The 27,472-nt window shown below is 43.3% G+C and overlaps 2 protein-coding genes across 2 annotated transcripts in view; one reads left to right on the forward strand and one right to left on the reverse strand.

The window, feature by feature from the left end:
- Positions 1-15,327, reverse strand: part of rab5ab (RAB5A, member RAS oncogene family, b) — a 37,338-nt gene extending 22,011 nt beyond the window's left edge. Inside the window, exons 1-6 of the mRNA XM_037676521.1 lie at positions 15,140-15,327; positions 12,277-12,493; positions 9,622-9,773; positions 7,876-7,998; positions 7,623-7,716; positions 4,590-4,766 (exon numbers count right to left, since the gene is read on the reverse strand). Of these exons, the coding sequence (XP_037532449.1) occupies positions 4,590-4,766; positions 7,623-7,716; positions 7,876-7,998; positions 9,622-9,773; positions 12,277-12,442 (712 nt within the window). The 5' untranslated portion in view covers positions 12,443-12,493; positions 15,140-15,327. The remainder of the gene's footprint in view (positions 1-4,589; positions 4,767-7,622; positions 7,717-7,875; positions 7,999-9,621; positions 9,774-12,276; positions 12,494-15,139) is intronic.
- A 2,903-nt stretch (positions 15,328-18,230) lies between these two features.
- Positions 18,231-26,969, forward strand: efhb (EF-hand domain family, member B). Its single transcript, XM_037676706.1, has 14 exons — positions 18,231-18,299; positions 18,419-18,478; positions 18,559-18,690; positions 20,780-20,788; positions 22,548-22,722; positions 22,871-22,981; positions 23,068-23,197; positions 23,271-23,348; positions 23,421-23,497; positions 23,599-23,738; positions 24,525-24,732; positions 24,957-25,178; positions 26,014-26,195; positions 26,823-26,969. Exons 1-14 carry the CDS (start codon positions 18,231-18,233, stop codon positions 26,967-26,969), a joined length of 1,740 nt encoding a protein of 579 aa, XP_037532634.1.
- Positions 26,970-27,472: the final 503 nt, after the last annotated feature.

Raw genomic sequence — 27,472 nt, forward strand, 5'->3', positions numbered from 1 at the left:
AACAAGGACCATACCCAGCTGTTCACCAACAAGGACCATAACCAGCTGTTCACCAACAAGGACCATAACCAGCTGTTCACTAACAAGGACCACTGCACGCCTTCACTGAGGGGAACTTGAGGAGCTGCAGAGGATCATTACCAGACTGGATCATGACAGGTGGACTCCAGAGATGGTCACCGAGTGTCACCTGGAGCCGAGGACATGGATACACAAGGTGCTGAGTTTTAATTAATTTTTGCTGCGAGTGGAGACTTTCTACGTTCACGAGCATCGACACGGGCGTGCACCGTGGGCTGGATTTGTGCCGGCTCTGGTTTAGTTGAGACAGTAGTTATTCCATTAATCTGTGGTTTACACTGTACGTGGGGGGATTCATTGTAGTTTGTTTGAATACTAAAACCTGACATTTTATTATTATTATTATTTGTCCTAAGTAAAGGAGTGTTGCATCTGTCCTCAGATGATGTGAGGTATGTCCTAAAATCCAACAATTTTCAGTCAGGTCATCTGGACGGTTTATTTTTTTGCTGAAACGTTTCAACTTCCATCCAGAAGACTTCATCAAAGAAACTGTCCAGATGACCTGACTGAGAATTGTTGGATTGTATACCTGGATTATTAATTATATATTATAAGGAGAGGGTTTTGTTTATCTGCCACATGCACACAAGGTCAGTTGCACACAAACTCCCAAAAACGCTTTGATGGAACCAGATGAGCCTTACTGGCACACATCAATAAGAACTGATGCACAAAAGGCCGAGCTCCCGACCCCTTTCAGAAGATATGGGGACGGACGCTTCCTGTGATCGGGGCTTCATCTTCCAGGACCCTCGTAACACCGAGCCGGTAGATCTTCCTGCCTTAAACAAAATTAAATAGTAAAACTTTATTCTTGTCAGCTGTTACTTGTGTTGGTGCGAGTCTTCTCTCCACCTGGGAACAAAAGAGTCTGCGTTAAACGCCGTGGTCTAACGGCGACAGGAGGGTTACTACGTTCTACTTTAGTGTACAGTGTAGTTCACTTCTTAACACGTGTTCATCTCATCACGTAGTTCTACTTTTACAGGCAAGTTTCAGTGATCCAAACTACAAACATTAAGTTATATAGTACGAGTCCCCAGAGACAACCTATTTACTGGATTTTTTGCTGTATAAGTCAGTTTTTTACTTAAATTAGCACGCCTGCGACTTATCCAGAAAAGTGATGCATTTGTTTTTTTCTTCATATTTATAACCCAATATTTGGCTGAAATCTGACAATTTCATTCATTCCGACATGGAAAATATTGAACACTACCATTACATCCACTAGAGGGTCCTGGAGTGGCTGTAATGGCAAAGTGACTCATTAATAGGTAAAAGTGGCTGTTAATGAGGCACTTGGCTTGCCGTACCAAACCACCTGCATTTCTCCGCGCTGCCCAGGTGAAATGCAGCCGATTTGACCGTCAACGTGCATTTATTAAGGAAACGTTCAACCGAAACACACCTTTACTATAACTTGGAGCAAACAAAGTGGTTATGTTGTTAAATTTCAAAGAAATGCACAGCGAGTCGTCCCTCTGTGCTCCCGCTTCTGCCAATTGGCTTTTGAAATGCAGCCGACTGATGCGACTTATACGGCTGTGCGACGTTTCCAGCGGTAAGTTCTGTAATGGCACCGTGTACGGGCGACAGCAACTTAAAGCAAAACCAACAGATGTCTGTCGTCAGCAGCCTCGTGTTCAGAACGGGACAGTCCAGAACACGAGTGTTTCCAACTCTAGTGTTTCATTTTTAATTCAAGCAAAAAATACAAACAAAGAGACGTGTTTTTTGGATTTATTAAGCTGTTTTCAGACACTCAAACTGATCAGCCCATCACTAGTAATGCTGTTTTACATCATTAAAAATCACTGAGCTGTAATGAGGGACCCCCGGTTAGGTTACTGATGCTACCCGCCCAGAACCGAAGGTTAGCAAACCCAAAACAGTCGTTTGTATAAACCCAAAGGGTCCGCATCAATAATTAAAACATGATCAACACTGTGCAAAGGTTCCTTTCAAACACCACCCCATGGTGGTGTTTGACCTTTCTTCTTCTTCTTCTTTTAAGAAAAAAGAACTTTAAAATAAAAAGTAACACCAGAGAGGGATTTTGTTAGAGACACCACATTTAGCTAAAAGGACCACCACGGTTTCTAACATGAGACCTGTTCGTGAAAGGATGTGGAAGGTAAAAATAAAAAGCAGACGAGTGTTAAACTGTACAACTTTAAACTTCCCGACGTCAGAGGACATCTTCACAGACGACGAGAAGAAATCAGGTTTTCTGTTTCCGTTGGTCGACTTCTAAAAGCTTCTGCCAGAGTTCATGAATCGTGAAGGTCAAGTCCAGTTCTGCTGCCTTGGTTGATGAGAGCAGAAAGTATCAGCACTTAAAAAAAATATTTAAAATCTTAATTTGATATAACGGTGTCCTCTGCCTGCCCCTCTCAAACCGTCGTCCTCAAGTGTCCCTTCTCTTTAAGATGCAGGCGGACTGCCGAGTCTGGCCCTAAAGAGCATCACTTGTGTTTTTCACATCGACTAAAACACGACGTTCAAGTCGTTGGAGCAGAGCTGAGAGGAAGGCAGGAACATTTCTCTCTCGTTTGTAGTTTTTGAACATTGGATCATATTTGGACGTACGGCACGAACACGCACAGATTAGAACCGTTACAAGTCGTTCGAGACGAGCTACAAACACGGCAGCGCTTGAGACGGACCCCATGGCCACAAGAAGACGTTTAAGTTATTGAAGTCTTGGAGGAAACTTTACTGGTGCACCAGAAACACTCGTCACCACCACGTAGCTACGCTCCGACGACTCAAGATCCTCAGAACCAGTAGTGATGGAAACTGGTCTTATTTCATGAGTTAAACTCGGCCCAGCTTCCCATTGGGTGGTCTCGCTTCCAGGTGGGTTCTTAGGACCTCCTCAGCCAATCACGAGTCTCTTCAACAAGAATCAAACCCACCGTTTTTAATCACGGTGGTGCCACGTTGAAGTTCAGACGTTTCTGGGCTTGTTGGCCGACAGAATTTAGATGGAGCGAAACCGAATGAACTCGATTTACAAGCTCTGACCGGTGGAGGGAAGGTGGCCTCGACTCGATCACAGAATTTTTGGAGACCGTGGCCGACTTGCGTTTTCTTTATTTCACTCGTTTGCCCACTGCTGTGTTGTTTGCCTTGGACAGAAGTTTCTGGTGGCCACACTTTGAAGATCCGGTCCACGAGTTCTATGGAAAACCACCGGAGAGTCAAAGCTAGTCATGGTGAGACTGGACAATGGAAAAAGGCTAAATTGTCCTAAAATATTTAGAACTAATCACTAGCACTAACCATTGCAATTTTTCTCATTGACAAAAGCAGCAAAAATGGACTTTGTCTACAAATGTTGTTTGGATCTCTTGGTGTGCGAGGACTCAGGAGTGCACGATTCAGGTCCACTAAAATACCAGAGGCTGATGACTGGTCTGAACAGAAATGGAATTGAAAACCCAGTCCAAGAATAAAACGTTTTTAGTCCAGAAGAACGCTCAATAATTCAGGTAGACAAATGTAACGAGTCTGAAGAAGTCTTTTGGATAAAAGACAAAACGGTTCAACAAAGAAGAACCCGTCCAGAGGACCAGACTCGACCTTGTCCAATAACATGTTTAGGTCTTTACAAGACTTTGGAGCAGAGCAGGGCAGTCTTCAGTCGTCACATGGGTCTGTCCATATTCTGCCGTTTGTCGTAGTCCGGTTGCTGGAGCAACAGGTTCAGGAAGCATATCTGACACTTGAACCACCTCAGCTGACTCTTTGATGCAGAGGAGCAGCGGCTCAACTCCGAGCTCCTTACTCTACCTAAAACTGAGCCCGACCGCCCCACGAAGGACACTCGGGTGGACCTCGTTCTTTCAGCCATGATCCAAACCTCATGACGACAGTTGAGGGTTGGACTGTAGACAGACCAGGAACTCTAGACCTGGAGCAACAAGCCTCAAATCCATGGATCCATCTCCTGCTCAGTCCTGAATCCCTTCAAGCCCCAGGTACTGGAACCCCTCCACTCGAGGCACAGACTTCCCCCGATCCAAAAGGAGCATCCCCTCATTTACAGTCTTTTCATTTCCTGCTGATGGCGTCACAAGGCTGGAGACTTTTTTTTTTTTAAACATTATTTTCTTCTGTTCTCCAGCAGGAAACGGGTGTTTTCTTGTGTTTTAGAGGAGTTCCTGACCCGATCTTCACACAAACGTTCGACAAAAACAGTCGGGAAGTCGAGAATTTCAACAATTTAAACCGTCCAGTCAACTCCGCGCTGAGACAAACTGCACCGTCTCATCAGAACTCTCTCAGCTTTCACGAAGTCGGGGTTAGTCTTTGAACCGAAGAAACGATGAAAATGTGTTGTAAGGAGTTGTAGTGACACATGCATCCATTATACTGATATACACTTCTTTAAAAAAGTTAAAAAAAGAACATCAACAACAACAAAAAGTTATTAGAAATGCAGCTATACAGAGTCTTTTCGCTATTCCAAGGAAGTGAGGGTGGAGAGCGGGTCTGACGTCCAGAAACCAAAGAGCCCGACGCCCAGATGTTCTGTTGGGGGGGGGGGGGGGGGGGGGTTGAGTTGGTGCAGCAGGAACGGCTGGTGGGCTGAGCTGTCTCCGTCAGGTCCACGCCCCGGTTCCGCCCGCTGCCGGCTCCGGACGCCTGAGGCTCGTTCTTCGGGAGCTTCTTTGCTGCGGAGACGACGACACACTGTCAGGAATCACACCGACGTCCGAGACGATTTTTAATCAACTCAGATTAAAGTTAATCTGAAGCGTGTCGAGTTCATCTCATTGATTCTGGGATGAATCTGAGGAACCGGTTTTTATTTGTATTTAATTTTCCAAGCTGAAAATACAAAAGGTGCTTCTATCTCTCAGGTCAGATGCAATGTGTTCGACACAACGGTTCTTCATCTAGCTATTTGACGGTCACTAATGGTGTACCACAAGGTTCAGTTTTAGGACCCACTCTTTTTATAATTGTTATTAGTAACACAGGTCAAAACATTCCTGACGTCTCCTTACATCTCTACACTGATGATACGGTTGTTCACTGCCGAGCTAACACAGTTGCTAAGGGTCTCCAGCTTCTACAGTCTGCATTCGACATCTTCCAGTCAAACTTGTTTCATCTCAAACTGGTGCTAAATGCTGATAAAACCAAAGGGAAGTTGTTTTCAAACAGGAAGTTGGTGCCAGCAGTTCTTCTTCCATCTCATCCTGCTTGATGTTCCTATCAAGTTCGTGGATTCTTACAAATACTTGGGAATTGTAATTGATGCACATCTCTCTTTAAAGCCGTATGTTGAAAACTGATCAACTAAAATTAAAACTGGGTTTATTTTTCAGAAATAGATCTAGTTTAACTCTGAATGCCAAGAAACATCTTGTAGCTGCTACCTTCTTACCAGCCACTAAACTATGATGACATTTACATGAATGCTCCTGCCAGCTGCTTCCAGATGTTGGATGCCGTCTATGGTGCACAAAGATTCAGAACTAGTTGCAACTACCGTACCCACCACTGCACCCAGTATTCACTGGTCAGTTGGTCAGCATCATCTACATGTAAGCTCTCATGCTGGTTCATCTTTAAATCCCTCCTTGGTCTGCTACCTTCTTACATCTCCTCCCACATGTCACGTCGTCAGTGCAGTTACAACGTGCGCTCTCACGACATCATTACCTGCAGTGTTCCCTCAGTGCGGACCGAATTCAGCAAAAAGACCTTTTCCTACTCTGCTCCTGTTTTTATATGGCATCTTGATTCGACTGTTATAACCATTTTACTTTTATTGATTTTTATATGTTGTCTGTTTAAAACAGGTCTCTCTTGAAAACGAGTTCTCGTGACTCAGTGAGACTAACCTGTATAAAGGTTGAATGAATAAAAATAAAAAAATGTTGCTTTAACGATAATTTTCAGTTTATGTTGACAAAACCGTCAAAGGGAAACACACGAGTCTGAATTAAACTTCCTGTAAGAAAAAATCCCAACATGTTTAATCCACTGGTCCTTTTTTCATCTTTCAACAGGAAATGTATTCTAGTCTCATCAAACTGTTAAACTCCAGCAGTTTGTGGCGGACAGGGTTAAAAAGCTCTTACGGCTCCATCTAGTGGACAAACTCTGTCAAAACCAAACTGTTTGTTCTTAAAACTGCCTTTTTACTTTCCACTGATAAAAGCCAGTTTTATTAAAACATGAACCCTGAACGAGTCCGTCTCTTTACAAACTGGACTCGGTTTACCCAGGATTCCCACACTGGTCTGTGCTGATCTCGTCAAACGGGTTTGAACTTCTGGAGGCTGTCGGGTCACGTGACGAGACCCGTGAACATTTCCTAATAAAACGCAGGAAGTGAAGCTGCAGCGGGCCGATTGTCGGCCATGTTTGTTTACCATCAAACGGTCGCCCTCACCGGTTTGACGCGCTCGCTTGTCTTTACGTGCTTTGAGACGTCACGGAGTCTGTGGTCCCCCATCAGACGCGCTCTCTCATCTTTTATACGTCAAACAAAAACCTGCTGAAACCAGCATGTCCTCCGAGTCCTTTCAAAGTAAAAGGCGAGTTCTGCATCCTCAGCTTTAGACCTGGTGAGTGGAGAGAGTCATTTTATATTCAATCTGTATTTCTACAGGTTCGTCTCATGGAGCCTCGAGGACTCATTTACAAGAGAGACCTGATTCAACGGTGGACAACGGAGACACAATGACACCACCACCCGGTGCAGTGGTGGAGACAGGGGGTGGCCAATGGTGGCTTTGGCCCCCATATATATATTAATCTTAGGCCACCCCAATCATTTGATGAAACTATATGTTTAAGCAATATAAAATCATTGTTTCCTCAAACGATCAGTGCGGCCAGTTTACACGCATACATGGCGGTGGCCATCTTGGATTTTGACCTGGGAATCCCATTTTCTGTAGGAACCTTTCTTATGCCTAGATGGAGCCACACCAAAATGAAAGTCTGTACCCGACTTATTTTTCAAGCGTGCACGCTCACAACACTGGGAATATTTCCAGTTACACCCAGGACAGTAAAGAAGTTTAATAAGTTTAAAGACGAGAGGGACGTCAAGTCTTTTGGACGTCTGACTTCATGCTCATCTCGTCCCAGAGGAACCTCGGTTGGCCCAGTCTCAAATCCAGGAAGTGTTCTAACTTTATCTTTGACTGAACTAAGAAATTAGTTTATGATAAATTTAGTTCAAGTTAAAACAGCCACCAACGTGTTCCCGTTTCATTTATCTGTAAAAATGTGAGAATAAGTTCAGCTGTGGCACTTCAGCTCGTCCTGTCCATCACCGATGAGTTGTTTTTAATCTATAAAAGTGACATGGTGCCTTTTAACCCACATTAGTTACTGAAGAGAACTTCCTGGTCTGAAATGTTTAACATGAGCGGTACTGAGAGGAGACACTTCCTGTCTGAGACAAAGTCTTACTCAAAGGACAAAACTAGGGGACGTAATCTGTTGTTAGTGGACATAACGGGGGGGGGGACCCTTTTTTTGTTGTTGTTGTTGTTGACACCTACCGATGGCCATGAAGATCTCGTTCACGTTCATGGAGGTCTTGGCTGAAGTTTCCATGAAGAGCAAACTGTTGTCGTCTGCGTACGACTGAGCGTCCTGCAGAGGAACATCAGGAATCTTTAGTTAAAATAACTCAGAGCTTCAGTTTTAAAGAACGACTGAAGTGAGTAAAAGCAAACGAGGTCATAAAAATCACGTTTACGTTGCTTCTAGAAAAACTCGTGACGTTCAGCCCCGATTATAAAAAGGACAAACCTGAAAGTCCAGAGCTCTCTTGTTCATCAGATCCGCCTTGTTCCCAGCCAGCGCTATTACAATGTTTGGACTGGCTTGTCTCTGAAGCTCTTTGACCCAGTTCTTCGCTCGAACAAACGAATCCTGGCAAACAGAGCAGACACGGGTGAGGAGCGCCTCGTTAGACGAAAAATCACGTCCTTACGATGGAAGACGAGGATCAAAGGTCACGTCAGAGACCCAGAAGGAGGACGAGTTATTAAAATGATGCTTCATGAACTAATGAAATGACCCAGAGAGCAATAACAGTTGTATTTGTATCAGTTAAAGAGGAGCAGTGAAGGTATACATATTAAAATAAATAGAGAAACAGGCCGGGGAACGTCTGACAAGAAATAAAATCTGAAAAGATAAATATCTTCCAAACATTTTGATCACTGCAAAGCTTCAGACACTTCGTACAAAAACAACTTTTTATACACGAAGAGGCGAGAGTTCTCCTGAAAAGTTCACTTTCTACTCATTTCTGCTGGTTTTTGTAGGTTTTTCTCCGACGCCCAGTAGCTGCTGAGGGTTTGGTGTGGAGCTGAACTGAAGGCATTAAAGTCGAGGTCGGGTCCAAACTCGGAGTCGGCTCCTAGGTTTGGTGGCAAAAGTAAAATAACTGCGACTAAAGAAAATTTCATAAGATGAAGGCAAACCGTTTTTCTTTCAGCTGCCTCTGGCTGTAAAAACTAAACATGAACAGAAGAGAATTAAATTAGTGGCAGACGTGTTTGTTCCCCAAACTTTTGTTTGTGCGTTTAGCACGAAGAGCAGGAAGCTCACACATTCAAAATGAACCAGTCCAAGTGTCCAGTCCTGGTCCTGATGGGCCACTGTCCTGCATATTTGATGTTTCTCTGCTCCAACACACCTGCTTTACATCAGCGGGGGCTCCCGCTTGCATGGAGGTGATTGAAGCATTGAATCAGGTGCGTTGGGGCTGGGAAACAAGTAAAACCTGCAGTGGATCTCCAGGACCAGGATCGAACACCCATTTCATCACATTCATGAGCCACAAAGCTGAAATACAACAACTTCACGTTTCGGCTCTGCTACTACCTCAGTGTGACTCAAGGTGCAGTCCCCCCCCTGCCCCCGGTATGTTTAGAAATCACACCGAGGCAGCTAGAGGCCTCATGAAGCATTTGTCAAAGTGCCTGAAGTCGTGTGCAGGAAATAGTCGTGAACAGAAGTGGTCATTTTTCAAAATAAAATACCTCAAAGACCAAAAATATTTATATGGGTTTATTTCTAGAGGAAAGTTTAAATTATTTCTGTGTGATCCGGCACTAAACGACCCGTGGACCTTGTCCTGGTGCTGGAGGACAGTGATGGAGACCTGAACCCGTCCCAGTCTGCCTCCAGGTAAAGGACCAATAGATGTCGAATGAGGAGATTTTCTTTTTTGCAGCCTGTGATCAATAACTTCATCTAAACGAAGGTAAAAGGTGATTCGTTCTTTAATAATTAAAGCAAACAGAAGATGGAGTTAGTTCTCTTTAAGCTATCGGTTTGATTTTAAACATCCAGAGGTGACCTTTTAAAAATCAATGACCCGAGTGAAGAAGGTCAATAAATGTTGGACACATGTTGAAAAGTCATCTCTCAACGAGTCACAGGCGTAAAAATACACTTCTGTCTTTAGCCTGACTGCAATCATTCAAATAAAAACAGCCCGTCCCTCATGGTGACAACATTCAGAGGTAACAACACCCGGCTCACCTCGTTTGTTATGTCATAAACCACGATGGCCGCCTGGGCGCCTCTGTAGTACATGGGAGCCAGGCTGTGGTACCGCTCCTGACCCGCCGTGTCCCAGATCTCAAATTTGACCGTCGTGTCATCCAAGCATACCGTCTGAGTCAGGAAGGCAGCTGCAGGGCAGAGAGCGACAACTGAGCAACGACAAGCTCATCTGGTTCCACGTGTCCCAACGCGAGAACCTGACTGAACGGTGCAGCGAACATCTGAAACTTTTCCTTCAGCCACAGGAGACCCTGATGGATGAAATCTGACCTAATGTCCAAGAAGTTTGTTGTTCATTAATGGTGGGATTATGTACGCAACACACTGAAGTGATCATCTGGGAATCCACCATAGTTCTGCCACAGTTCTTTAAAACATCACTTGAATGTACAATATCTTACCTGTTACAGATGGCTCTTAAAGAGAGACTCTGGTTCTGAATGGACTGACGAGCTATTGGCCAGTCCAAGTGATGCTACTGTTGCCAACATGTTTTACTCTGGAGTCAGAGATTCAGTTTCCAGGTTGGTAAAATCAATCAGAACACCCGGCAAAGTCGTAACTCTGGAGTCCCGGCCTCAAAATCCACAAACAGTCGTAGTTTTAACAACAAAGTCCGTGCTCAATAATCCAGGTATATAATCCAACATGTTTCAGTCAGGTCATCTGGACAGTTTCTTTATTTGTGCTGAAACGTTTCGCCTTCAGTCCAGAAGGCTTCATCAGTCCTTCACCAGACCCGACTGAAAAATGTTGGATTGTACACCTGGATTATTGAGCATGGACTTTGTTGTTTTCAACCAGTTTGACACGACTGTCAACAAGGAAGAGGGCCGGCAATGGAGGAGGGGGCGTACCAAAGAGACCATCTTATCACAAGCAGAACTGGTTTGTTCCACTTTGGAGTAAGCTGTTGGGGGAAGAATCAGTTTTGTTGCGTTTCCTTGACTGATGAAGCCTTCTGGATGGAAGGTGAAACGTTTCAGCACAAAAAAAAAAAGAAACTGTCCTGATGACCTGACTGAAAAATGTTGGATTGTAGTTTTAGTTCGGCGTCGGCAAGAAGTTTTAATTTCTGTCAGTTTTCATCTCGGAAATCCAGTTTCTCACACAGCACTTTCTACCGAGTACCGTAAAGTCTGACATCGTTCCCAGATCCAAGTTCCCAGGTCAAGAGTTCCCAGGTACGAGGCAAATGTAATGCGGAGACCAAAATGTGCTTAGTGTATATTTAGTTGATGTTGTTCTTAGTTCATATCTTTAATCTTATTATTGTTCTTCTTTTACATTTTATTGTTGGATGTAACTGGGACCCTGTGGACATAATTTCGTTCCACCACATGTACCACATGAGGTGCGAATGACAATAAAGAATCTCTGACTCTGACAATTAATTGCTGCCACTTTATGGTTTATAGTTATTAACCTTAATTTTAGGGTTATTTACAAGTATAAATATAAATGGCAGCAGCAGCTAGCTATAGCACATCCTAGTGCACTTCCTGCAGAGATTTAGTACAATTACCAGAATAGTGATGTGAAACTGACAGCAGGATAGAGGTTGATAAAAAAAAAAAGGATTGTATGAATTGATGCATTTCAGGTGCCAGGGCTCCACTTCACCGAGTCTTTTCCATGAACTCATCTCGACCCCTCTTGGGTGGACTCGGTGCTGCTTTGAGTCTTATCACCGAGTGGTCTCGCCCGCTTCCAGACTGGTTCTTAAAACCCACTCGGTCGAGGTTCGGAGCGACCGAGTCGAACTGAAGATCTGATGTCAGCAGGACCCTGGACAGAGCGTCAGTCGTGAGAGCGCCTCCTTCACGAGAATCAAACCCACCGTTTCAAAAAAATACAAGAAAAACTTGCAACCCCAGGATTTGATTTTTATCTTTATTTTTTTTATATATAAAAAATATCCACTGAAATGTCAACATGGCACTATGAGGAGGCGCAGATGATTCTGTGCTTGTTGGCCGACGACGTAGGTCAGAGGGCGTCAGACCAAATGGACTCAATGTACGGGACTGGACCAGCGGAGGGAAGGTGGCTTCAAGTGGAACTGGGCATTTTAACAAACCGCGGCAGAGAATGGGGAGTGGCGTTTTGGCCTGTTCATGTGTTGCGTTTTCCTTGGATAGAAAACAACGTCCCACATGTTTCGGTCGGTCGTGCTACGATGGTCCCGCCCACATGGAGGCGACACTAAAGTCAGATGAAAACCACGAAGATCGTGTAGACCCGAGGAGTCAAAGCGAGTCGTAACGTGACTGGACAACAAAGAAAAACATTCAATCCCACTCAGACCAGCCGTCCGCTCGTCAGGAACAAATTATGTCTCTTTAAACTGTGGTTGATCAAAAAGCCATCTGCAGCAGGTAAGATAGTGACTGTTCAGAACATTTCCTAAACTCCTCAGTGAATGAAAGGATTTTCCCTCCATCTTCTTTAGCTGCATCTTGTCCCGTTTGGTAGATTTCTTTCAAAGGTTTAACAAACATTTCATCAACGTCTCGTTGGACTTTCTGCATCATTTCTTTTCCTGTTTTTCTCCTCAATGATTTATTGTTCCCCTCCGACGGCCCGTAAACGCACATAAACGTAAAAGCCGGGTCTTTTCAGCATACCCACCTCCAATCGTGCTCTCTTGGAATTCATGAAACTGACCCTTGACAAAACGAAGCACAAGACTCGACTTCCCCACCGCCGACTCTCCCAGCAGCACCAGTTTGAACTGGCAGATCTTGTTGCCGGCGTTCGGCCCGTTGGGTCGTGTGGCTCCGCCTCTACTGGCCATGTCACCGTGCGGCGGCGGTGGCCCCCGAACGCAACAAAAACTGGAAAACACCTGAGAAAGGTAAGAAAAGACAAGCCTCCAAATCAGAAAAAATAATCACTGTGCCGTTCTAATCTCCAAACTGACTGACGGCTGAGAGTCTGGTCTGGGTGGTGCTCAGGTTATATGGGGGGGGGGGGGGGGGGACCTCAGGTTGGGCAGCAGCTGAAAATAAAGATGAAGAATATTCAGTAAATATATCTACAGCCAACAGCCTCCGAGACGTGCAGACATCTGACGCCCAAAATGTATTTTAGTAAAAGTTCTTCTTCGTTATCTGAAGAGAAAAAGCCTGAAAAATAAAACTAATGCAGTTTTTTATTTATTTAAGTCGATCGAAGTTGTTTCTGGTCAATATTTGTTACAAAGTTCTTTACAGGAAAATATGCATCGGCCCAGAAAACTACAATCTGTGCACGTCTGCTTCAAACAAAGATAAATACATTTATTTTATTTGAACAATCTAATACCATCAGATGTTATTTATAAGTTATATTCTTATCGTTTGTTTAAAAAAAGAAAGATTTTAGTGGAGCTTGTTTTGATAATGTACGAAACATGAAATAATCTTCCAAACTGTTAAATTAAAAAATAATGTAAAAATAATTAAATGTAGGTAAACATGTTCAGGCTCAGGTTGTGTTTGCTCAATAAATAAAACCAAAAGAATGACGTCTGATTAATATTGTGCCTTTTTTTTTTTTTTTTATGTTTGTATCTAAAAGTATTTCTTCTTTGATTTGGGGAAATATCGAAACTGTGTGCTGCTGTTTATCTTCAGTGTTTAAACGAGATGTTTAAGGCGTCGGTGCTTTGAGATCCGCTCAACGCTCACGTCTTCCAGTTTGGATCAGCTGGAACTGTTTTTACGTTCGGCTCGTCACTCCGGTGCCTCCAGGTTCAAATTACAACTACCGGTACCCGCCTGCCTCGATGACAACAAAATTAAACGTCACATCAAACATGGCGTCCCTCCACTGGTTTCACACCTACTTTAGGATCCAGTTAAGAAATTTACTGCCCGATGTAGAGACTCTTATTGTTTAAAACCAGATTTTTTTTGTACTAATAACCTTAAAGTTCAACCAGAACAATGAGGTCTATGAATCAGCTGAGACCGAACAGTTTTAAATCCAGACAAAAAAAAAAAAAAAGTCTTTTCACGGTTTATGCCAAAAACTAGATTCTTCAACGGTTTTGAGTCCCGGTTGAGCCGGACATCTCGGCTGTATTGTTGAAGTCTATGATTTCCACGACGTTAAGTTGTGTAAAATGTGAAAAAGTAATAGAGGGCAGGGATTTGCAAACCTCAAAACACAAATTATTCATAATAAAAGCATGAAACGTTGAAACTCACTGAACATCTGAAAGGATATTAAGTTTGATGTCAGCAACATCTCAAAATATTCGAGACGGTGTACAATAAATTATCGTTTTATTTAAGTTAACGGTCCCCACAAGACAGAGCAGGAGGAGCTTTTTGCAACTAATTTGGATAATTGGCAACAGGACAGTACGAGGACCAGGTGTAAACATTTTAGAAGTAAAGATGGGCCAAGGTTCACCAGGCTGCAGAAACATTATTCTAAAAATGGTGGAACAACTTGAAAATAATGTTCCTAAATGGGAAAGTGGAAAGACTGAATATCCCATCATCAACAGCTCATAATATCTTATCACTGCACGGGCTCAGGAACGTTCATGTGTAAACACAGTTCAAACACTGCTTAAAGCTCTATCAGGCAAAACAAGAGGCCAGACGTGAACACCGTCCAGAACCGCTGGAAGCTCGTTTAAAATGGGCTGAGACAAAGCGGGGAACTGTTCTGTGGTCAAAACTTCAAATATGGAGATTGTTTTTGAACGCAACGGAAAGAAAGCCTGCCTCCCTGATGGTATATGGGTGCATTAGTGCCTTTGGCATGGGCAGCTTACACATCTGGAAAGGCTTCGTCAATGCAGAAACGTATACACAAAGTTTAAAACAACATATGCATAAACAACAAGAGATAAACAACTGCAGACCTTTGGTCAATTAAAGCTTTTATAGATTGGTTGTAGGAATTAGTTTCGATTCAACAACAACAACAGAGTAGCTCTTCTTTCCTCCAAGTGAGCACAGACTCTCAAAGCCAAAGTAAATGGCATCAAACTCGCAGAAATGTTTTTGTGACACATGAACAAGTCGGACTGCTGTTAGCTCAGATTAGCGGTAGCGGCTAACATTAGCAGCGCAGAAGCTAAATGAGCTGAAAGTGTCCAGCCCAAAACAAACTTGTTGTGACAGTTGATCCGGTCGGTGTGACAGTAGCTTAAAGGCGGGTGCTTTCATGATTCACAGGCTGCCAGACTCCGGTTCTGACACTTATGTAACGTGTCAGAACGTGGGATTTAGCAGGTTTGGGTGTGTACAGCTAACGAGGCTAGCCGCATGACGCTTGTCCGCCTCAACGATCGGCGCTCCGAACCGACCGGATCACAAAGGACTGGCACCGTGTTCCCGACCTGGCAGCGCTCGTCCAACCGGATAATTCAACGGTTCAGCGTCAACTACCAGGCCGGCTCGTGAAGAGCTGTTGGCTAGCTGGGTGAATGTTTAGCTAGGGCCGCTTGCTCCGGGAGGAGCCCTCCGGTTAGCCTTTAGCTTCAGCTACTCACCTACCAAAAGAAAAGAAGTCTGGGGGAAGAACGAGACGTTTCCGGGACAATATGTTCAGCTCTTCGATGTCTGTTCACAAAGTATCCAGTCAGACACAGTAACGTTAGATTTCTCCGCTGTCTCCCTCTCCCACTTCTTTCAACTTCCCTTTTGTACGGAGGACGATGACAGATCATGTATGGCAGGCCGTTGTAGTGTATATTCTAAACACCGGTACTAAGGATTCAAATGGAAGCTTTTCTAAATATTATTTTATGAGTAAAAATTTTATTTCAAGAACTCTACAAAATGGTCATTTTAATAATCAATCTGGCTGTAATTACCGTACTCAGTATTTACAGGGTTGTTGGTCATCATTCACCTTCGGATCCATTTCAAAATTCTCATGTATGTTTTTAAATCACTGAACAGTTCCGCCCCATCCTATCTCCCTGATCTTCTGCAGCCATATGTCCCACCGCACTCTCTGAGGTCAGCAGACCAGATGCTTCTCTCAGTCCCAGAAACCCGTCGTAAGCTCAGAGGTGACAGGGCTTTCTCTGTCGCAGGTCCACGACTGTGGAATGAGTTGCCACTGAGTGTCCGGCAGGCTCCCACACTCTCAGTCTTTAAGTCTCGCTTGAAGACCCACTTCTATTCGCTTGTCTTTAACACGGTGTGATTTGTTTTGGTCCGGTCTGTTCTCTACTCTGTTGGCCATTTTAGTTAGCTTCTGCTGCTATTTGTATCTGTATTTCTATTTTATGTTTTCCTGTCTGCTGTGCATGTTTGTGTTCTTTTGTACAGCACTTTGGTTGGCCTTGTTGCTGTTTTAAGTGCTATATAAATAAATTGGTATGGTATGGTATGGTATGGTATCATTAACTTCACGCAGACTCCCTCACTAGTACATTTCCATCTTTAAATCACATCTTGGTCTGCTGCCTTTTGTTTTTTTGTCTTGAACTTTTTTGAATTCGTGGTCTGCTGCCTTCACATCCCCTCCTAGACGTCACTTCGTCAGTGCAGCTACGGCGTGCACGCTCTCGGGACATCGTTTCCTGCAGCGTCCCCTCAGTGCGGACTGAACTTGACGAAAAGGCCTTCTCCTACTCCGCTCCTGTTTCCTGGAACACTTTGCAACAAGATCTGAAGATGCCAGCTTTGACCACTCTAGGGGATTTAAATAACTGTTAAGTTCATTGCAAAAACCGATGCAGACATGTTCCTGTTTTTAGTATTTTAATTATATTGCTTTATAATGTGGCTGTTTTTCTTTCGTCTTTATATAAGTTACTCTATTTACTTTTCATTTTATAGGCTTTTTATATGGTTGTCTGTACATCATCTGTGTACTTTGTTTAAAACAGGTCTCTTTTGTAAATGAGTCCTCGAGGCTCAATGAGATTTACCTGTCTAAATAAAGGTTGATTGATTGATTGATTGATTGATTTATACAGATAAATCCCATTGAGCCTTGAGGACTCATTTACAAGAGAGACCTGATTATTTATCTTTAGTCTTTAGCTAAACTTCTGTTTGTTTTAGCTTTTAACTTGTGTTCTGCTTATTTTAGCTTTTACATATTTTGACTTGTAGCCTTTTGATACTAAGGATTGCGCTGCACTTTAGACCTGTCTAAAGCGTTGACACTGTGGATCAGTACAACATCTTATGTCACAAGATCTCAGATACTGGTTTTCTCAGATCACATTATTGGTTGGTTTTCTAATTATCTCTCTGATCTGAGGCAATGTGCTCGACACAACAGCACTTCATCTAGCTATTTAATCGTCACTAATGGTGTGCCACAAGGCTCAGTTTTAGGACCCACTCTTTTTACAATTTATATAAATATTGTAGGTCAAAACGTGCCTGACGCCTCCTTGCATCTCTAAATGCTGACAACACAATTGTTTAATGTCGAGCTAACACAGTTGCTAAGGTTTTCCAGCTTCTGCCGTCTGCATTTGACATTATCCAGTCACTTGTTCCATCTCAAACTGGTGCTAAATGCTGATAAAAACAAAGGGATGTTGTTTTCAAACAGGAAGTTGTTTCCAGCATTTCTTCCTCCTTGCATCATGCCCCTATTGAGTTTGTAGATTCTTACAAATACTTGGGAGTTTTAATTGACGCTCATCTCTCTTGTAAGCCACATGTTGAAAGCTTTGTTGAATGTTGAATGAATGATACGTCTGTCTTAATATTTTCCTATTTAGCTTTAAATCAGACTTTGGTTGCTTTTCTCTTTAACTAACATTTTGCTGCTTTTAACGTCAGCCAAGCTATTCAACAGTACGGTTTTGCAAAAAAAATAATTTCTTTGGTGGCACAAGGGCAGCGCTGTAGCTCAGAGCTGCTGCCTCTCAGCAAAAAGGTTGTCGGATCAAATCCTGGCTCTGTGCCTTTCCCAGTGGCTGCTGGAAATGGGCACTAGTGGACCCCATGACCAGAAATAAAAAAGTGGATGGATTGTTTATAAACATGGCTGCAGTTATTTAAGTAACAAATCGCTTTTTATTAGTCATAGTATGGATTGGATATCTCTAATTTAAAAACGTTTTTTATAGTTATATAAATATGTTTGGACACAATGTTTATTCTTGGTAGAAAAAAATGTTCTTGTATCTGGAGCATAATCATTAAAAAAAAAGAAGAGACACCGGTTGTTTTGGGAATTTAAAGTTTTAGACATGGGACGTGTTGACACTAAACTGAACGAAAGGCATTGTGGGTAATGTAGTTCATTTTTGACACAAAAAGTGAAAATTTCCGTCCTAACTATTATATGACACCTCGGCATGCCTTACAATTAATGTCAATTCGTCTCCGACAATATTTATAATAATATTTATTCCAGTTGATTAAAGTGTTTATTTTTAAAACGGTAAAGAAAATATTTTTGGACACTAAAATTAAATTGTACTTTGTTTAAAAAAGTAAAAACAAAAATTAGCGGAACTTAATACCGTCCGTCGGCGTCATGGTTGCTAGGCAACGGAACTCGGACCTCTGAAAACGTCTTTGCCGTTAAACCTTTTTGTGCTCGGTAGGCTGTAAAATATCTGCGTAGTAAATAAGACTGGCTTGTCTTTACGTGGATTTAAGATGGATTTGATTGATAAAAACTCCTCCTGGAAGCTAAAATCTGAAGATAATAGCGGGAAAACGCCGAGGGTAAGACAACTTATGCTAACTCGTTGTGTTAGCTAGCTCCAAGCTAACATCATCACAGAAAACGTTTTTTCTTTGTGAATAATGTCATTATTATTATTATTTTATTTTTTTTACTGTAGGCTGGGAAATTAAAACCTATAGGAGACAGCGTAAAGGCCTGCTTACAAGAAATGCCAGGTGTAAGTTTAATTTGGTTGTTATGAAAAGTTGGTGCTGCATACATTAATTATTGTGCTTTATTAAAATCTGCTGGTCCCAGCTTCAGACCCCACCGGCGGTGAGGAGGGTCCACAGTACCCATCCAGAACCAGGAGCCATCAGAGTGCACCAAGGGCAGGCGGCTGACCCGGACGTTACCTCTCTTGTTCATGGCATCAGAACCAGAACATCTGTGAGCTCCACACGAACACACATGAGTTCAATTGTCAGCAAAATACCTGGACCACTGGATGAAGTTTCAATGAAACTTTAATTTAATCTTTGAATGTACTCCTACTGCTTGTAAGCCTTTGAAGTCAGCCACATTCAAGATGGCCGCCGCAGCTCAGTGACTTTGGTAAACACAAAAATAGTTCTGACTCAACCCGATTTACAAGTACAGAGCTAAAATGTGTTGCGGTAGTTACTGAGAGTCATTCAAAACGCATAATCTGATATCACTTTATCGCACATCAAGTTAGGAGGAAGGTGAAACGTTTTAACACACACAAAAAAAAGAAACTGTCCAGATGACCTGACTGAAAAATGTTGGATTGTATACCTGGATTATTGAACATAGACTTTGCTGGTTTTGAACCAGTTTGACATGACTGTCGACGAGGAAGAGGGCCGGCACCGGAGGAGGGGGCGTGCCAAAGAGACCATCTTAGCACCAACATAACTGGTTTGTTCCACTTTGGAGTAATTCAATTCAATTCAAATTCAAAAATACTTTATTAATCCCAAAGGGAAATTATTTTGTTGTTGTAACTCGTTATCCTCATTTCATTAAGAGATGTTATAGATGCTGACGCTGTAGACAGGAAGGATCTCTTGTAAAGGTTCATCCCACAGTGGATCCTAAGAAACTGGCTGCAGATGCCGTCCGATCTGTCCACCCAGACTCAGCTGGCCTCTCGGTTCCCCGGGCTGTAGGGGACTGAATACTCCTCCCAGAGCGATGGCCACTCCTCCCAGCACGATGGCCACTCCTCCCAGCAGTCCGCCGAGCTCCTCGTCGCTGCGGACAGCCAACTGTAGGTGCCGAGGGACGATCCTGTCCTTCTGCTGCCATGAGCCGTGTTTCCTGCTAGTTCCAGGATCTCAGTGGTCAGGCACTCGAGCACAGCTGGCATGTAGATGAGAATGCATCCACAGAACATCCTTTTCAACTCATTTGAGATTTGGGGCTGTAGCTGAGATATTACTTGAGCTTTTGAGATGTTAATCAGCTGCTGTTGGTTGTAGAAACTGCCTTGTTGCCATGGTTACGCATCATAACAAATGTCCAAAACTCAAAAAGTTTCAGTAAAAATCCTTCCAGCTGCACAGCATCTGATACCAGAGGAAACAATCATCCAAAAAATGTGATTTACATCCAGAAAAAGTGGAACTAAAGTTTCCAAAAGCAAAATCTCAGAATGAAAGTAGCAGAGCTGCTCCAACATGCAGCCACCTGGAGCGGCGCAGTTCTAGAATGTTGGGGGAAGAATCAGTTTTGTGTTTCCTTGACTGATGAAGTCTTCTGGATGGAAGGTGAAACGTTTCAGCACATAAAAAAAGAAACTGTCCAGATGACCTGACTGAAAAATGTTGGATTGTATACCTGGATTATTGAGCATGGACTTTGTTGGTTTGCACATCAAGTTAGTTTCAATGTTTGACCAAAGCAACTCGTATCTTTTCTCAACACAAAATTATTTGAGTTTAAAACTCAGGAATAAAAGTTGGGAAAGTGGTCCTCACTTGTTAAAGGGTGGACTGTCTTCTCCTGGTTGGGAGTGAGGTTCTACCTCAAGTGAAGGAGCTGAAGTTTCTCTGGGTTTTGTTCATGAGTGAGGGAAGAATGGATTGGAGACGCACAGACAGATCAGTGCAGTTTCAGCAGTATTACGTACTCTGTTCCGGTCTGTTGAGGTGAAGAGGGAGCTGAGCTGCAAGGACAAGCTCTCTGTTTGCCATTTTGTTTCCACCCTCACTTATGGTCATGAACTCTGCACAGTGACCTAAATAACTAGATCACAGATACAAGTGGTTGAAATGAGTTTTCTCTGGACTCTTCCTTAGAGGGCGAGAAGTTCAGTTATCGAGGTGACTCAGAGTAGAACCGCTGCTCCTCCACACCCAGAGGAGCCAGGTGAGGTGGTTTGGGCTTCTGGTCAGGATGTGCACTTCTAGGGAAGTTTTCCAGGCATGTCTGCGAGGAGACCCCGGGTACGACCCTCCGCTGGGACCACGTCTCTCAGCTGGTCTGGAGATGCCTTGGAATCCTCCTGGAAGAGCTAGAGGAGGTGGCTGTGGAAAGAGATGTCTGGCTGGATGGACTCTGGCTTTAAAGGTGGTGGGTGATATGCATTCCTTCAGAGAATGCTGGGTCTGTAATTTAAAAAGTCCAGAAACCCAGTGTGGGTCCAAAATGTTACACATTTGCAGACTCAACACTTGGAGTTGAATTCCCAGCATTTTGAATTCAATTCAATTCAATAATACTTTATTAATCCCAAAGAGAAATTATTTTGTTGTTGTAACTCATTATCCTCATTTCATTAAGATATGTTATAGACACTGATGGCTGCAGACAGGAAGGATCTCTTGTAAAGGTCCATCCCACAGTGGATCCTAAGAAACTGGCTGCAGATGCCGTCTGATCCGTCCACCCAGACTCGGCTGGCCTCTTGGTTCCCCTGGACTGTAGGACCGCTTGAATGCCGGGCAGAACTCCTCCCAGAGCGATGGCCACTCCTCCCAGCAGTCTGCCGAGCTCCTCATAGCTGCGGACAGCCAACTGTAGGTGCCGAGGGACGATCCTGTCCCTCCGCTGTCATGAGCCGTGTTTCCTGCTGCTAGTTCCAGGATCTCAGAGATCAGGCACTCGAGCACAGCTGGCAGGCAGATGAGAATGCATCCACAGAACATCCTTTTCAACTCATTTGAGAGTTGGGGCCATAGTTGAGATATTATTTGAGCTTTTGAGATGTTAATCAGCTGTTGGTTGTAGAAACTGCCTTGTTGCCATGGTTACACATCATAACAAATGTCCAAAACTAAAAAAGTTTCAGTAAAAATCCTTCCAGCTGCACAGCATCTGATACCTGAGGAAACAATCATCCAAAAAATGTGATTTACATCCAGAAAAAGAGGAATTAAAGTTTCCAAAAGCAAAATCTCAGAATGAAAGTAACAGAGCTGCTCCAACATGCAGCCACCTGGAGCGGTGCAATTCTAGAACTAAGAATTCTAGAATTAAGGTCGCACATCTCTAACTAAAAACTAGCATTCCTTGAAGGTTTGCATATTGCCCGCCATCTTACTGTCAAGGCTTTACAAAAGCTCTCTAACGATCGATGAGGACTCAGAGCGCATGTTGGGGATGACTCTCAGCTGCTGTCGTTTTTGCCTTCGGCTGCTTCCCTCTGCAGGGTTCACCACAGCCAGCAGACGCCCTGTACCCGGGCTCAAACCTGCAGCCTCCGAACTACGAGACTGCAGCATTAACCGCCGAGCTACTGCATCCCCAATGACTCTCAGCTACTACCACACCAAATCTGAGCTCAATATTTGTCAAACTGACTTGAGTTATAAACATCTTTGCATCTGCTGAGATTAATTAGCTGTGGTGGCCATCTTGAATTGAGTGGCACATTCAGGGATTACTTTGAGTTTCAAAAAAACCTGTCCAGTGGATCATGAGATATTTTGCTAACAAAGAGAATCAAACAAACAAACAGAACGGTTAGGTTTATTTGTCATATGAAGGTCAACACAAGGTCAACAATGCAATGAAATGCTCAGGATGAGAAGAACCGTCTCGACTCGCCGCAACAAGAAATACGAAGCACGCGAGAAAAATACAAAACAAAACGCCAAAAGTGAAAAAGAAATTAGAACGTTACACGATCGCCTGTCTTTCATGGCGGCAGGCTGTCTTAAGGGTATTTTGAACGTCTGTCTTGGTGTTTGCGGTTTTACTTTGCATGTGGTAAAGTCTTTAACTTTTATATTTTAACACTTATTTCCCACAATAACTTTTTATTTTTATAATTCCTACAGGACATGTGGTTAAATCCTCCTCCGAAGACGATCTTACAACAGAAGCTGCAAGAACTCAGCGAGTCTGTTTACGCTTCAAGGAAGACGGCTCCGTTGGGTCGGTCACGTGACCAACACGCTGGACGCCCCCCCGGGTACGACAACAAAACCAGATTTGGTGTGAAAACGATGAAAGGTGCGTATAACAGGAATGACAAGTTAAGGTCAAAAATACTTTAAAAATCAGGCGTGATACAAATGCTGCAACTCAAAAAAGATGTAAAAGTATTTATTAGTTAAACTCTGACGTGTTGAGCTTCTGTTCTTTTCAACGTTTCTTCCAGGTCAGGGTGTTCGTGACATCATCAATCCTCTGAAAACGACCGAAGAGATGGAGCAGGAAGCTCAGGAGGAGCGTGAAGGTTTCATCCGGAGCCACAACTCCTTTCCTGTTGGTAAGAAGCATCACCGTCCATAACGAACCCACTGATCTTTACTCTGTGTTGAAGATAAATATCATCTTTATTTCCCTCCTCTGCAGGTGAGCAACTGGACAGAAACTACAAGTGGAGTCACTGCAGTAAAGACAGCCGGTTTGGGATTCAGACGCCACATTTCAATGACGGACGTAATCTCAGGAAAAGTCTGCGTTGGATCGGAGAGCCCCTGAAGTAAACGCTGAGTCCCGGTTTCATCAAAACTTTCTTTACCCTGTGTGTTTCTGACGGTTAGTGCTTCCCGCAGGTTTCACGATCCGAACCCTGTTTGGAAGAGATCCGGGAACCAGGACAAACTGGCCCAACAAATAGGCACCGCCAACACGTGGGTTTCATCTCATTAAACAAACCTCTCTGGTTTAATGAACGTTTTCCATTAACTGCTTTATTTCTGCAGCGTTTGTAGGAGGAACAACTCTGTTCGTCTCCCGCCTGAACACACCTCCGGAAAAGTTTTACCACCACATCAATACGGTACTTTATTTATTTATTTGTTTGTAACTACACGAACGCTGCGGCACTTTTCAGCTGAAGGCCGGGGATAATTACATCATTTGGTTTGTTTTTTCCTTCAGGAGTCGGCGACATCATCCAGCCCTCGCAGCTGCACGTGAAAGAACGCGACAGTCGGGTCGGCGCCGTCCGAAGTCACCTGAAGAAGATCAACTTCAACCACTTCCCCTCCCTGCTGAAGGCCTTCCAGCATTACGACAAAGTGAGATCCACGGCAGAGAGGCGGCGCCGAGTTTTAAGTGTCACAGATTTACAACCGCCGCCATGACAGGCCAGTGTCTCCCGCTGTTAGCAAAATATCTCATGAATCTTATGAAACATCCAGGAAACAATCATTGGATACGTCTGTAACTAATTATTTTTTAGAGCCAATCCATCTCAGGATGATGCCACAGCCAACAGACTTTAGAAAACACTAAATATCTACAAATTAGTCATTTTTACAGATGTTGTCAAATCCGGGATGGTAGTAGTTGAGAGTACTTCAGAAAACACACTCCAGGTACTACTCCTTGTGTGACATCTTTGTTTAAAACTTTAGCAATGATAGTCAACTCAGTCTGTTAGCAAAATATCTCATGAACCACTTGACAGAGTTGATCAAACTTGATTGATCAAACTTGATTGATCAAACTTGATTGATCACAGCGTGATCGATTCTCATCCACAACTGATTTCCTTCTGGAGTCGACTCGATTTAAGCTCGGATCCCGGCAGACTGACACGTGTTGGTTCATATTGAGCTAAAGTCCAGTGTGGTAGTAGCTGAGAGTCAAACAGACTTCTTAGAACATTCTTTTCAAAATAAAACCAAACAAGTCCAACAGAACAGATCTCTAAAAATCATGACAGGCGGCGGGCGACATGCAGTCCTTCAAGCTTGAAACTTTTCATTAAAGTTAAAAAAAATCACATTTTAGGGAAAAGAAAACGGTGAAACTTTTCAAAACCACGTTTTGTTGTGGCGTTTTATTCTGTCTGTGATCAGAAAGGAAAAGGAGGGATTGACAAAGAGGACCTGCGGGCCGTGTGTGAAGAGTTCCAGCTGGACGTCAACGAGGCGGTGCTGCACGACCTGATGGACTTCTGCGACGCAGCCGGAGACGGACTGATCAACTTCGTGGAATTTGCCAACTTTCTTAACTGGAAGGACAAGATGCCCATCAGCTGCCGAGATCAGCGCGTTCTGACAGCCGGTCGGTGACACATGACTTTTTTATCTGTTTTACGTAAAACGTGAATGTTCATGTTTTGTGCTCTGATCAACATCACGCTCCGGTGAAAACTTAATCCAACACCTTGAACTAAACCATTAAAGTTGGACCTCCTCAAAGTTCTGGCTCAGCTCCAGAGTTGAGTTCCAGCAGAAGCTGTTGATTACGCTTTTTTAAAAAAAAAAGAGTTTTGTTTTTGTCTGCAGAGCGTCCGTCCAGCACAGATCCAGACAGCACTGACAGGAAGTGGGAACCAGCAGAACTTCTTCCTCGTCAGGCCTTGGTTAAACCTGAGGACCTGGAGCCCGTCAGTCCAGGCAGCCTACGGAAGACGGTCAGGACCATCAGGAAGCCTCGGTCCACTCCAGACCACTTCCTCACCTCCGCCTCGGCTATCGGAGCCAGCAGTGGAGAAACAGCCACGGCAGGTAAGGAAGGAGAAAGTTTTGTCTAAACAGATTTTATTTTATTGATTTCTAAATATCTGAGAGGGCTGAGTGTAAAATACACAAATAAAACAGAAAATTACTTTACTTTAGACCGAACAGCAGAATTGTTGAGTCGCTATAAAAGTATTTGGAGTTAAAATTCACGCGTCGGAAAAAAAAAATTTAAACGAGTGAACTGGTAATATAAAACAGACGTTTCCTGAAGGAATGCTTATCACCCATCTCCTCTGAGGCCAAAGTTTTAAAGTAAAGTTTTGTGTAATCCGTTTGTGCTCAGCGTATGTGTTTAGGACGACTACTGGCTACTACCGCACCAAGTTTGAGCGTAATATCAGTAGAAATGTCATAATTTTAGATCATTTTGTTCACTGGACGTGGATTAGTTGTGGTTGCCATCTTGAAACCCCATGACTCTGTAAATGGGGGTCACACTGTCACGATCTGGAGTTTGTTTTCCTGATATTTGTTTGTGTAAATCCTCGTTTTTCAGTTTTTGTCACTTGCTAACAGCTGCTGTCGGTTTGTCTTGTTCACTTCTCGCTCTCTTTTCTGTTCGTCTGTGTGTTTGTTTCCTGCTCGGCTCGACAGTTTGGGCTGTTCCTGCTCGGTTTCCTTCAGCAATCCTGTTCTGCCTCATTGTCCTCACCTGCCATGACAGATAGACATTTTTCAAAGTCTTCTCTTAATAAACACAAGACCAAGATTGAACTCATCAAAACTTTTCGTGTTTTGTTTCTCTGTTTCGCTTTAAAGATTAAAAAGTTTAAACAACGTCTCAGGAATGACCGTTTTGTCTCAAACGTCTCGTTTTCAGACCGCCGTGCCTTCGGGACCCCGACGGTGCGCTCGGACCTTCCAGCTCCTCGTGTCAAACGGGTCGGAGACACCAAGAACTACGGAGATTTATCCACGGCTGCAGATCTTCTGAATCCGTCCATCTCTGCCGCTCGAGGCGTTCACGCAGAGCACTTCCTCCGTCCTCGCGCCAAGAGCGAGGTGAGGCGGAGGCCGCAGGGCTGTTGGTAGACTCTGAGAACCCGTGAAGAAACAAGACGAGATCTTTAAAAACTAACAAAAGAACAGGAGCTGACGCTTTACGCTTTCCAAGGAAAAACATTCTGAAAGTTTCATGTTAAATAACCAGCAATAAATGCTGCGGTACGTTGGCGTACATGTCGATTAAAAATATTCTCTATTCTTCTAACTACTGCAAGAAGTTACAGGCAGGGCCGGCGACCCCATGAAGCCACTCAGATGATGAGAGGAGGAATTTGGATGATACGTTCACGCAGCTTTCACTTAGTGACTGGACGAATTTTACTGCGGTCAGCAAGCAGAGTTCTTTAATTTCTTTTAGAAATAATGACGCTGTCGAGGCTCAGTTGAACTAAAATATGTTTTGTTGAGATTTAATAATAACAAGGGCCGGTTCGTGTTCACAGTCCATCAGAGGTAAATGTGACTTTAGGAAAATTTGATGCAAATCGTTGCTGTTTTTAAGTTAAATGCATGAATATAAATCCTGTTTCTTCTCCGCATTTCTACGTAAAGTTTTTTTGTTCATTTTGCTCCTTAATTTACTTTTGGATTTTATTCCAATATCTGTTTTGTGTTCTCCCACAGATTGCAGAGATCTTCAGGAACGTTGGCGTGGACATCCCCGAGGAGACGTTTGAGGAGACCTGGAAGCTGGCGTCCATGAAGCAACCCAACGGGGAGGTCTGCGTCCAGGTTTTCCAGAACACGCTCAAGGAAATAAAAGCAATGTAAGGATAATAAGGTCTTTTTATTGAAGCACTGTGCTGGTGAAGAAAGAATAAAAATAATTGAAAGTAGCTGAGAGTCGCCTTCAACACACTCCAGATGTTCTTGGCATGCAGAGCAGTGGGCGACATGCATTCATTCAAGAAACGTCCCCTCATACGTAGCTCAGGCTTCTTCTAAACAACAAAATCATTTCTTGAATATGTCGCACATTCTGTCATTTTACTCACAAAGCAAAACAACTCCGCAAAGACACTTCGGTCTTTAAATAATCAGACGCTCACGATGGGAAAAAGAAACGTTTGGAGCAAGGTTTGATCTTCAAAACTCATCTGGCAGCTTCTATAAAAAACCTCGACTGATGAAAGAGATGTTTCTATTCAGGATTTTATAAAATACATAATTGTTGTTTTGCTTCATTATTTTTCTCTTTTCCTACACGTATTTATCTTCATGTTTGACAGCTCTTCAGTGTTTTGTCTTATGCTCAGTTTTTAACTAATAAAACA

Source organism: Nematolebias whitei, chromosome 5, assembly GCF_014905685.2.
Source record: "Nematolebias whitei isolate Nwh7 chromosome 5, NemWhi1, whole genome shotgun sequence".
Classification (NCBI taxonomy): Eukaryota; Metazoa; Chordata; class Actinopteri; order Cyprinodontiformes; family Rivulidae; genus Nematolebias; species Nematolebias whitei.

What these genes read in the sequence shown, in the direction of transcription:
- efhb (XM_037676706.1), top strand. Translation starts at nt 18,231, where the DNA reads ATGGATTTGATTGATAAAAACTCCTCCTGGAAGCTAAAATCTGAAGAT. An exon ending in GCTTACAAGAAATGCCAGGT is followed by an intron (nt 18,479 to 18,558) that starts GTAAGTTTAATT and finishes TGCTGGTCCCAG; the next exon opens with CTTCAGACCCCACCGGCGGT. An exon ending in CCTTCCAGCATTACGACAAA is followed by an intron (nt 23,739 to 24,524) that starts GTGAGATCCACG and finishes GTCTGTGATCAG; the next exon opens with AAAGGAAAAGGAGGGATTGA.